The sequence below is a fragment of the Microcebus murinus genome, chromosome 17 (genome assembly GCF_040939455.1).
Source record: "Microcebus murinus isolate Inina chromosome 17, M.murinus_Inina_mat1.0, whole genome shotgun sequence".
NCBI classification, from domain to species: Eukaryota; Metazoa; Chordata; class Mammalia; order Primates; family Cheirogaleidae; genus Microcebus; species Microcebus murinus.
Genome location: NC_134120.1, coordinates 17273848 through 17286846, shown reverse-complemented (window position 1 = coordinate 17286846; position 12999 = coordinate 17273848). Strand labels below are relative to the sequence as shown.

Below are 12999 nucleotides of genomic sequence, written 5' to 3'. Positions count from 1 at the left end.
TCTTCCTTCTATATAAGAAAGTCTAAGGATTACTGTCCCTGTGTAGAAGAGCACTCCAGCTCTACTTGTCATAGTCTGTTGCTTGTTCATAGGGAGGTTGCACATAGCTGGGGCCTAGTTATGTTTTCTTTATTTAAGATGACCATGCCCCAGGGCTCACTGATCAACTGTCTTCATTGGAAGCTGTGAACTTTAAAGACCTGAATTTGTTAAATATATTTCCAGAACCTTTTTTTTTTTTTTTTTTTAAAGTTGAAATGTCACTGTATCTTACTTAAATTACAGGAACATGGAGTAGATTGTGAATTCTTATTCTTTGTAGGTATTTGATGCTGGAGACTATTCCCTGCTGTGTTCAGGTCCTAGTGAAAATGGACAGACGTGGACTGGAGGGGACTTTGTATCAGCAGATAAAGTAATCATTTGGACTGAAAATGGACAAAGTTATATCTATAAGCTACCTGCCAGGTATGTGATAAGTAATGAATTAGGGCTTTCATCAAAAGCAAAAGATTCAGAATTTGGGATCAAATTATGCAAATGTATATAGTATAAATATTTAATTTAGAACTTAACTTTAGAACTTGTTAAGTTAAATTTGTAATGCCAATTTAACTTTCAAGTGCAAAAATTAGGTAAATTTTTATTTGAAGGAGAATATTTTTATATCATTTAATTTAAATATTTACATTAAATTAACTGTAATTAAAAACCCATTTTTTTTGTCCATTTTCAAGAAATGTTGTCAGATGGAATGATAAAATATTTAATGTAGTTTTTTTTTTTTTTTTAGCTCCTTGCTTGGAAGAATTTGTCAGTATTTTAATTGAATGTTGTATTTTTCCCATTTTCAGTTGCCTTCCAGCTAGTGATTCATTCCGCAGTGATGTGGGAAAAGCCGTTGAAAATTTAATTCCTCCAGTACAACATAGCCTCTTGGATCGAAAAGATAAAGAGGTAAAATTCTTCAGGTATCATTTATAATTGATGGTTACATTGAAAATATTTCACAACTGTATTTATTTATGTCTTTTGGTAGTTAAGCATTTGAAAGATTTAATACAATTCAAGGGACTGTGTTAGATGTTGCAAAACATTTTGATATGGTCAATTATAAATACATTTTAAAATTTGCTTATTTAAAAATAAATAATATACCTATAAAATAGCATTCACCTTTCTCTAATAGTACTAGTGATTAGATGCTGATTGCATATTGGAATTGACTTTCTAATAACATTCCTCCTGGTGGTCTAAATTTATACACTATTATGCAATTATAAACATAGTGACAGATATAATTTTAGAAAGGTAGAGGTAATTGTATAATAATGCTGACTTATAATAGTTCATTACTTGAACAAGGCATTGCAGTATCTCCCCAAAATCATGTAGCAATTTATATCTTTAGATAGTAGAAATGAAGAATAAAACATTTTTCTTTATAAAAACAAAAGTTTATTGTCATTTCTAAAAACCTGCTTAATATACCTTTAATGTTGAAATGTGACATCACTTAGTATTGGGTTTTCAACTCTATATTGGGCAGTAAGAAAGTGGCTTTGGTTTTGAAAGTAAAGTTTTCTTTACTGATGTTCTGGGTTTCCACTGCTTTATCATTCTGAACATTGTGTCCCATCTTTATGTTGTGGGATGGTGAGAGGAAGGGAGTTGTTTTTCCATGAATATTTTGAATACACAGAATTTATACATCTAGGTATAGTTAAGATCCTTGATAGGTTGCCTACTCTATACTCTCTTCACTTAAACTTCTACTTACAGCTCTTCAACTTAGACAGTTACATCCAGTTAACCTAAGGGATAATGACTTGCATAAAAAAATACATGAAACAAAGCAAAAACCATGCATATCAGTTTTCTTTAAATATCAGCTCTCTAATACATTTTAAATTTAAAAATATATATTATGTGATATGATAGATACATTGAAATGTAGAATGTTGGTTATTATAGTTGCTGTAGCAAATTCTCCTTGTTAAGTATGTAGTTTATCAATTAAAGTTTTTAATAATTTTTAGACTTTAAAATCAAACAGTTGGTTATGCTTTATATATAGTTTCTTTCTTTTTTTTTTTTTTTTTTTTGAGACAGAGTCTCACTCTGTTGCCCGGGCTAGAGTGCCATGGCGTCAGCCTAGCTCACAGCAACCTCAAACTCCTGGGCTCAAGCAATCCTTCTGCCTCAGCCTCCCAACTCGCTGGGACTACAGGCATGTCACCATGACCGGATAATTTTTTCTATATATATATTTTTAATTGGCCAATAAATTTCTTTTGATTTTTAGTAGAGACAGGGTAACCTTTTAAGTACAGACTTTTCTTTTGAGTAAAGAGTGCCATATCTCTGTATTAATTGTTTAATAAATAGGCAATTAAATCAATTGCATTGTTTTGGCTAGTACGTTTTTATAAAGCAGAGAAAAAGTATACATACTGATTTTAGAGAAAGACTATAAGTGGTTGTTTTCTTTAATGTTTAATATAATAGATCTCAGCATTAGTTAACATGTATGTTAATGCTACTAATTACATTAAAATATTATTGCATAATCATACTGTAAACATATTTTAAACTTGGCTGCTGAGGCAAATTACCTAATGTCTTTATTTGAAAAAAATGTTAATGTGTGAGATATTGATTAAAAATTTAGCTAAAGGTATTTAAATGGTTTTTTTTTTTTGGCAGTTGCTAATTTGTCCTCCTGTTACTCGGTTCTTCTATGGATGCAGGGAGTATTTCCATAAACTATTAATTCAGGGTGATTCTTCTGGAAGATTGAATATTTGGAGTATATCAGACACACCTGATAAACAGGAAGGTGATGAAGGTAGTAATAGATGATGTGTAGCCATTTCTTAATTCTTTTAATTTAACATCTTAAATACTAACTACTAAATAACAAATTCATAATGTATATGCGTCATTTTCTTCTAAAAATTATATTTGTTTACAATTTTAATTTTTCGACATATTACTGAATTAACAAATGTTATTTAATGTTTTAAATTTTTTTAACATAGACCAATGTTTTTCTTTTATACAAAACAAAACCTGCAGGGCTCAAAATGACAACTTCTATTAGTTTGCAAGAGGCATTTGATAAACTGAATCCTTTTCCTGCTGGAATTATAGATCAACTGAGTGTGATTCCTAATAGTAATGAACCTCTCAAAGTAACTGCAAGTGTGTACATACCAGCACACGGAAGACTTGTTTGTGGCCGTGAAGATGGAAGCATAGTTATTGTACCTGCCACACAGACGGCCATAGTACAGCTGCTGCAAGGGGAACACATGCTTAGAAGAGGTATACCGAAGATCTACTCTTGTCAGAAGTGTTTTGAGAACTCTGTAACCTTGATAATGAAGATGTATCTACTCTCTGTTTTTCACAAATAAAATGAATTAGTGTAGCAGTTAGTGTGCTATGTAGTTGATAGAGTTTAATGTGCGAATAATATAATATTCAATGCCTATTATTAGAATTAATATCATGTGATGATTGTAAATAAGGAGGTATCCAACTTTATCTCTTTTGATATATGTTAATAGTTCCATCTATTATTAGTTATTTCTATAGATAACTAAGTAATATATTTACCAGTAATACCTATAGTCATCTAGAATAGTGCCATCTAGTAGAAATCTAACGTGAATCATATATGTAACCATATATATAATTTTCTAATAGCCACATTAAAAAGGAAAATGAAGCAAGTGAAATTAACTATAATAATGTATATTATATAACTCAATATAGCAAAACTATTTTCATTGCAGCTTATAGTCAATATGAAAATTACTGATGGAATAGTTTACCTTTTTTTGTAGTAAGTCTTTAAAATTTCATGATTATTTTAGATTTACAATACATTTGAGTCTGGAATAGCCCCATTTCAAATGCTTGGTAGTCTCATGTGGCTAGTATCCACTGTATTGGATAGAGTAGACTTAGAAGATAAAATTGGAAGCCTTTTCTGTGATAAAATTTATAGCTATTTTGAAAATTCATGTTTGCTTTTACTTGTCGAAACTTTATAAGTCTTTAATTTTCCCATTTTAAATCCAAAACCTTATTCACAGGTTGGCCACCTCACAGAACACTCCGTGGTCATCGGAACAAAGTCACATGTTTGCTATATCCTCATCAGGTCTCAGCTCGGTATGATCAGAGATATCTGATATCTGGAGGTGTGGATTTTTCAGTCATAATTTGGGACATATTTTCTGGAGAAATGAAGCATATCTTCTGTGTTCATGGTGGCGAGATTACTCAACTTCTAGTTCCACCTGAAAACTGTAGTGTAAGTTGATTTATATAAAACATTATTTCACTGTGGTAGACCCAAGTTATGTTGCTATCAGGAGTATACATGGAATCTAGAGCAACTTAAAATATGATAAGAGAATTAACAAAACTGTTTCAATTTTAAAACTAAAATAATAGTAACATACAACATTTAGGCATAGTTATGAGCATTTACTGGCAGGCACGTAGAAATAGAAGATGTATATAGTGTATTTTTCCTGTTAGTGTCTCCTAAATGGTGTGGCTTCTTCCTGAAACATAGTGGCAGGTTAGAAAATGTTTACTGAATGAAGTTTCAATTTTATGTTTTAAAATAATTTAAATATCTCCAGAGACTTTCTACAATCTTATTATCTGAGCAAAAAGACAATAAATTTGTACTTTGGTAAAGGCAAAATAACTTTTCAGTACTTACCAATGGAGGTTGTTTAAATAAAAAATTATTGTGACAAGGGAGAGAAAGTGTCACAGTCACTGATTATGATTTTGGAAAGTTTTGTGCATAACTTTGTAGAAGCAGATTGCTTTCTTTGTGATGTGTTTTAATTTAGGCCATAATGTCAAATGAATAGCTAGTACTTTAGAAATATGAAATTTTAGGAGGGCTTAGGGCTGCTAACTGATGGACCCAGTAAGTTCTTTCTTTCTTTCTTTTTTTGAGACAGAGTCTCACTCTCTTGCCTGAGCTAGAGTGCAGTGGTGTCATTATAGCACACTGCAACCTCAAATTCCTGAGCTTAAGCCATCCTCCAGCCTCAGCCTCCCGAATAGCTGGGAATACAGGTGCATGCCACCATGCCCAGCTAATTTTTCTGTTTTTGGTAGAGCCAGGTCTCGCTCTTCCTCAGGCTGGTCTTGACCTCCTGACCTCAAGTTATCTTCCTGTCTTGGCCTCCCAGGGTGCTAGAGTTAACAGGTGTGAGACATCGTGCCCAGCCCCAATAATTTCTTTTACTGTTTGCTAATCATGGAATTTGGTCATGTGATCGGCCACTTTGTGTGCAAAATCACCAAAGACTCACACATTTGTGTGCACATGTGCAAACATACTATGTCTTGGCCGGGCATAGTGGCTCACGCCTGTAATCCTAGCACTCTGGGAGGCCGAGGCGGGCGGATTGCTCGAGGTCAGGAGTTGAAACCAGCCTGAGCGAGACCCCGTCTCTACTAAAAAAATAGAAAGAAATTAATTGACCAACTAAAAATATATATACAAAAAATTAGCCGGGCATGGTGGCGCATGCCTGTAGTCCCAGCTACTTGGGAGGCTGAGGCAGAAGGATTGCTTGAGCCCAAGAGTTTGAGGTTGCTGTGAGCTAGGCTGACGCCATGGCACTCACTCTAGCCTGGGCAACAAAGCAAGACTCTGTCTCAAAAAAAAAAGAAACATCCTGTGTCCTCTTGTGCACATATTTCATGCTTATGATAGCCCAGTGTCACCAATTCTAGGTTTACTGAAATTGAAAACAGTCTTACTGAAATTGAAAACAGTTTTACTGGTGTATCTGATGCAGTGTTCACAAGATTTCTCATTTTAAAACCCAAGAAATTTTCCTTGGCCTTTCTGCTTATTTAATGCTCTTGTTAATATATTTAATCAGCCATGTTCTGCCAGTTCTATGTATTTTGTTTGATTTGATGTTAGTGGCTTTGTACAAAGTTCTAGTACTAATGTTTCTCATTATTTTTCCTGCCATTTTTATAAATTCAAGTCCTTAATTTTTCCCTTCTTTTTTATTCTTCCCTTTTTCTTTCTTCCAGTTTGATTCTTATCTTAATCACTGTGAAAAATTGCTATGTATTTATTTAAATAACTAATTTTATGTCATTTTAGTGAAATAGATATTGTACTTATAAGTTAAAGTGTTTTTACAACCCCTCTCCTAAACTTCATTTTATAGTAGTTATGTCATATAGTGAAATGTGCGAATTTTCATCTCTGAGTACACATTTGATGAATTATGTAGTATTTCAATGCTAGAAATTTATTGTTTTGATAATTCTATGCTAGTTTAGAACAACCATTTCTGATTTTTTTTTTTTTTTTTTTTTTGGACACAGAGTCTCACTCTATTGCCCGGGCTAGAGTGCTGTGGCGTTAGCCTAGCTCACAACAACCTCAAACTCCTGGGCTCATGCCATCCTTCTGCCTCAGCCTCCCAAGTAGCTGGGACTACAGCCATGCACCACCATGCCTGGCTAATTTTTTCTATATATTTTTAGTTGTCCAGCTAATTTCTTTCTATTTTTAGTAGAGAGGGGGTCTCACTCTAGCTCAGGCAGGTCTCAAACTCCTGACCTCAAGTGATCCTCCTACCTCAGCCTCCCAGAGTGCTAGGATTACACGTGTGAGCCACCGTGCATGGCCATGATTTTCATTTTTTAAAAGAATTTCATTTAATATTATTTTCAAAAATATTAAAAGTTCATTTAGGAAAAGTGCTTTGAAATTGAGTACTAATTCATTGAATAGTCTGGTTAACTGATACTTAACTTTTTACTTGTTAGAGATTCTTTTAAAGAATTAAAATGTAAGAAAATTAAAAATTTTCTTGAAGTTACTCTTTGAGATATAAAATATTGAAGTAATTCAGGCTTGTGTGGTGCCAAAAGATTATTGAGAACAATTCAGAAAGTTTTTTGGGCAGTATTTACTCTGTGCCAAGTAATGTGTTCAAGTTTTTCAAAAAATATAAGCTTACATTTTAGAAGGAGGATAGGGGAAGTATTTAAGTAAGCCTGCTACAAGGCTGATTATAAATGCAAAGGAGAGTTACTTACAGTGTTTTGGTGGATGATGGCAGGAACATATCATAGGTATTCAGAGAAATAAGGCGCTTTAGTAAGCTATTCAAAAAGAGCTGTGAGATTTGAATAACTGTATACTGACTTTGTGAGGGTACTGAAATTTGTGGTTTTAAGATCTCTAATATTAGGTTATTTGCCATTTTCATTCCTTAAGATTATAGAATGTAGAGAAAAAAAAATACCCAGACTGATTTTTTTTTCTTTTTGATGGTTTGGTTTCTTAATAAAAAATATATACTATATGAAAGAAAATCAAAATGAAACATTTATTTGAAATGAAACTGCTCACTTAAACAGTATGTAACTTATATAACATCATGTAAGATAAAGTCCTATACCATTTTTGTTTGTCATTCCAAGTTGTGTTTGTTTTTAAATGAGTGGTTTTGGCTTTATATATTGCTATTCAGATGTGATAGTTGTTATGCAGTTTTAACAGGATTCAAATTTAAACTGGAAACTTTACATTATTAGTAAGTTAGATTGCCATTTCAATTACACATATAGGAGACTTTTTTTACAAAAATTTTCTTTAAAAATCTAAAATTTTAACTGGCTTATTTCATCTGTACTTGGACTATTTACTATATTTAAGATGCATTTTATAAATAGGGAGTGATACACACAGTATAAAATGTAAAAGGTATTACAGGTTACTCATGAAAAGCAAGTCTCTGTTTCTCTCCTGTTCTCCTGCTCTGTGGTTCCCTTAGCCTGAGTTCAATATCTTATTCATCCTTCAGAGATTTTCTATCCTATACAGGCATCCTCAAACTACGGCCCTCTGGCCACATGCGGGTATTTTTGCCTGTTTGTTTTTTTACTTCAAAATAAGATATATGCAGTGTGCATAGGAATTTGTTCATAGTTTTTTTTTAAACTATAGTCCGGCCCTCCAACGGTCTGAGGGACAGTGAACTGGCCCCTTGTTTAAAAAGTTTGAGGACCCTTGCTGTAATATAATATTTTAATACTTCAGAACTATATATAGAATGTTGTCTTATTCTTTTAAGAAATATAAGCTTTGAAAAAATTTCTCATAATAAACCAGACAGATATGATTAGTATAAATGAAAACTCAGAAATTAAAAAATAATGCTAGTGACCCAGGAGAGATTTTCTATTTATAGAATTGTAGTAGTATCTTGTATGGAGTTATCCACATTTTCTCAGTTGATTTTCCATTATAGCAGATGGTTGGATTTAGAAGTACAACCTATGACATGGAACATTTGTATGTGTAATACACTATGATACCATTTTTTACATTTAATAAACACAAATCCATACTGCATATTTATGGATACATATGTAGGTAGTAAAAGTATTAAAACTGAACTGGAAAGATAGTTGCCAAATTCAGATTTTTGGTTTGCTTTGGGGAGTGAGGGGAATGAATATAAAAGGAACAGAAAATGTGACTTCTTTAAGTGTCTTGTTTTATTTATGTATTTAATATTTGTTTCCCTCATTTGCATTGATGATTTGTCAGAGCTGTTTTTCTGTTGTTAGAACTATTCAGAACAGAATTTTTGGAAAATGTTTTAAAATATTAATAAATCGGCCGGGCGTGGTGGCTCACACCTGAAATCCTAGCACTCTGGGAGGCCGAGGCGGGCGGATTGCTCAAGGTCAGGAGTTCGAAACCAGCCTGAGCAAGAGCGAAACCCCGTCTCTACTATAAATAGAAAGAAATTAATTGGCCAACTAATATATATAAAAAAAATTAGACGGGCATGGTGGCGCATGCCTGTAGTCCCAGCTACTGGGAAGGCTGAGGCAGGAGGATCACTTGAGCCCAGGAGTTTGAGGTTGCTGTGAGCTAGGCTGACGCTATGGCACTCACTCTAGCCTGGGCAACACAGTGAGACTCTGTCTCAAAAAAAAAAAAAATTAATTATTTAGTACCAATAATATGTTTCTGTGAACATGTAGACCAGGCATCCTCAAACTACGGCCTGCGGGCCACATGCAGGTGTTTTTGCCTGTTTGTTTTTTTACTTCAAAATAAGATATGTGCCATGTGCATAGGAATTTGTTCATAATTTTTTTTAAACTATAGTCCGGCCCTCCAACGGTCTGAGGGACAGTGAACTGGCCCCCTGTTAAAAAAGTTTGAGGACCTGTGACATAGACTAAGTTCTTTAAGATATTAGCTAAAAAATGATTGCTTTTCATTTATTACATTTTATTAAACTTTTATTGTCACATAATCTCCAGAAATACCCAGAAGGGGGCAGTATGGATTTGTGAAAACAGGAATGTCAGGTATCTAACCTGAAAATTAGTGTTCATGCCTTCATTTGACAATATTAGCCTATCTACTAGAGACAGGTATGATAATATGAATAGCACATGTGAGTGCATGTATACTAGTGTGGCTAATGTTCACAGTCAATAAGAGCAATTAACAAATTAGGTTTTCTTCTTAATATATTGTACTTTTATTCTGACAGGTACCGAAAGTTTTTGCCAGAATTTCCTCTTATCTCATGTTTTTGAATCTTGATTTTTGTCACTAATTTAATTTGAGTGTTACATTTAAAAAACAATGTCTGTAATTATAGTCTGTGAAGCCAAGTAGACTAAACTTTTTCAATACAAATTAAGCAAAAGCAGGAAGCAGAACTGACATATGTAAAATATATTATAGTATACCTAATGTTCTATGACTTTCCTTTTCCTTTAACACATAATTCTTTTAGATTTTGAGACCATTTTCATGTTTTCATGTATTCATCTTTTTGAAAATTTTTTAAAATACATATTTATAGACAATACAGATATTTTCTAAAGATCTGTCATCTTTCTGTGTCAGTAAACATATAACATCATTTTTACATCATTTTTATTTAACATTTAACATCATTTTTAACATCATTCCTATAACATCATTTTTAATGATATTCTCTAATTTATTATTTTTTTTTACAGAGTCCATGCCTCTTCTGATGTGATTTAATTTTATTGGACATTTTAGAATGTTGCTTTTTAAAAATGTTTTCCTCTTATCAACAGTAGGTATGAGAATTAGTATAGCTCAATATTTTTGCAATTGCAGAATGGTTTCTTAGGATAAATTCTTTTTTTTTTTTTTTGAGACAGAGTCTCACTGTGTTGCCCAGGCTAGAGTGCCGTGGCGTCAGCCTAGCTCACAGCAACCTCAATCTCCTGGGCTCAAGCAATCCTATTGCCTCAGCCTTGAGAGTAGCTGGGACTACAAGCATGTACCACCATGCCCGGCTAAGTTTTTCTATATATATTAGTTGGCCAATTAATTTCTTTCTATTTATAGTAGAGACGGGGTCTCGCTCTTGCTCAGGGTGGTTTCAAACTCCTGATCTCAAGCAGGAGGCCCGCCTGGGCCTCCCAGAGTGCTAGGATTACAGGTGTGAGCCACCGCGCCTGACCAGGATAAATTCTTAAAATTAGAATTGCTATAGGAAAGGACAGATTACTTTCTAAAGGCTTTTGAATATATAATGCCAAATTACCCTTCAAAATATTAGAAATAGGTTTGTACAGCCACCATTTTACCCCCATAATTTTCCACCATCATGTTTATAATCTTTTAAGTCTTGCTAATTTTCTGGGCTTGTAAGTACTTGTGTGTGCAGTATATATAAGTATAGCCGTCATTCTCATTTTAAAAGCACAAATGTATTAATATACCGGTACTATATTAGTTATGCATTCTGATTACTTTATATTTTTTATAATTTTGTTTTTCAGAGTTTACTACTATCATATACTATTGTGTTCAAGATAAAAAAATTTTTCCTGCCATGAATATCATCAATGTCTTCATATCATAACATTCTCAGTCTTTTGTGTAGGAAGCCAGGAAGCCAAAAAATTCAGTGCTATGCCAAGGGTCTGTCAGTAAGAGGACCCTTTAACAATAATGAGAAAGTCTGCATCCTTATTCTGACTGTGCTAAGATTATGCCAAACATTTTGAAAATTTAGAAATCCTTCTGTTTTGGAATGGTTCCTGTAGACCAGGCATCCTCAAACTAAGGCCCGTGGGCCACCTGCGGCCCCCCGAGGACATTTATCCGGCCCGAGGGGTGTTTTTGCCACCGCTGCCTGTCTTGCCTAGCAGCCGACTCATCCTGGGCCCACAGTGCACTGGCCCCCTCTTTAAAAAGTTTGAGGACCCCTGCTTTAGACCTTGAGTCATTTTGTTGATAGTAGAGAAGATTCCATTGGGCATGCAGTTTATTTTTAGTGGTGGTCAGAAGTGATTTGATTCTAAACCTTGTGAATGAAGTAGTTGATTAAATTGAGTTTTTATTTGGGGCTGTAGAGAAAGTATGACACAAAGACTTAATTTTTCTTGAGTAATTTGATGAGTTTTAAAATGAGTTAAAATTCATTTTCAGATGGCAGAAATTATTAGGAAAAAATGAGTGACTTTTTAATAAGGTTATTATTCAGTTGGGTATTTTTGATTAGACATTCATTTAGCAAATATCTGAGTGCCTACCATGTCTCAGGTGCATTCTAGGACCAGAGACATAATAGTGGATAAGCCATAGTCCCTGTTTGATAAAATTTAGTCTAATGAGGGAGCCAGACTAGCAAGCAGGGAATTATAAGGCAGTATGATAAAACTTATGAAAGGGTTTTTTTTCAAGGCCTTTAGAGAGCACATACAAGGGGCATTTAGGAGGTCAGCTTTGGATAGTTTTGGAAGACTTTCAGGAAGGGCAGTATCTATGGCATTTGGATATATTAATTTTGTGGGTATATATAAAATCATACATGGTACAGGAGCAACCTGTATTTGCAGATGCACTTAGTCTTATGCATGTTATGTGAAGGAGTTTGGAGCACTTGGTAAGTTGTCCTGACTAGTATCTGATGGATTTGTCTGTAACTGATAAAGGTTTAGGCAAAAGCTGGCAATAATTTGATATATGTACATTACTTTGAAAATATCAACCAAGAGAACAGAATAATAGTTTTATATGTGCTGTAAGCTAGCTGTATGTGAGCATTAGGACATTTTTTTTTTTTCATCCTACTTAGGAAGGATGTTTGGAAGAAAAATGTTAAGATGATAAAATGTGAACTGTACTGAAAAGTAAAGTATGCAAGATATTTGTCTAAAGAAAGATTTGACAAGCTAGTGAAGTGAAATGAAAATAGATGATAAAAGGTTAGAAAGGAAGAATATATACTAAAAACAACAAAAAAGTTAGTTTTTGTATGATGATTCTCTTTTTGGAGTCATTATCACAGTTTTTCTTAGTCATTGGTGAAGATTTTTGAAAGGAGTTAGAGAAAACACCTTGCTGTAGGCATATGGAGCCTGGAACCACTGGTTGGTCAGGTCAGTGAGAACAGGGCCTTAGAACCAAACAGATCTTGAGTTGTGTCTTCTTCTTGGGTTGGTGTTAGCTGGTTACTTAACATCTTTGAGCCCTACTAACACTTTCTGTGACATGTTCGTTTAACATTTGAAAGTAATGCCTGGCCTATAATAAGAGCTTATGATATTATTATTATTATTACTTCTATTTTCAGTTATTTACATCCTTATTTCCACGATAAAGGCCTACATCTGGGCAGTTTGTGCATTTGTTTTCAGTGCTCAAGTGACTTTATTGCAGATACACTTTATTCCTGTGTCAGGAACTACTTTTTATTTCCTAGTTTCCCAACTATGGCCAGGTGGTTTTAGAATCTGCCCAAATTAGGGGTGAGTCCTTTTTTTCTGATAGTCTACCTTTGCATCTTTTTATTTCATGAGATAGAAGTTTCAAGATACCAAAAAATGGCAACTAGATAAAAGGGTTTTGCTAATTCCTTGGAAAGTATGGTCCTAAGTATTGTGCCTTCCTGTTCATTGCCTGAA

The 12999-nt window shown here is 33.8% G+C and overlaps 1 protein-coding gene across 4 annotated transcripts in view; it reads left to right on the top strand.

Moving 5' to 3' along the window:
• Positions 1-12999, top strand: part of WDR7 (WD repeat domain 7) — a 315698-nt gene that overhangs the window by 34743 nt on the left and 267956 nt on the right. For 3 of the 4 annotated variants that reach the window (XM_012745464.3, XM_012745468.3, XM_012745469.3), the window contains exons 8-12: positions 323-468; positions 855-957; positions 2707-2848; positions 3079-3327; positions 4104-4324. In XM_012745464.3, coding sequence (XP_012600918.1) covers positions 323-468; positions 855-957; positions 2707-2848; positions 3079-3327; positions 4104-4324 — 861 coding nt within the window. The remainder of the gene's footprint in view (positions 1-322; positions 469-854; positions 958-2706; positions 2849-3078; positions 3328-4103; positions 4325-12999) is intronic. The other variant, XM_012745467.3, reaches the window with a different exon arrangement.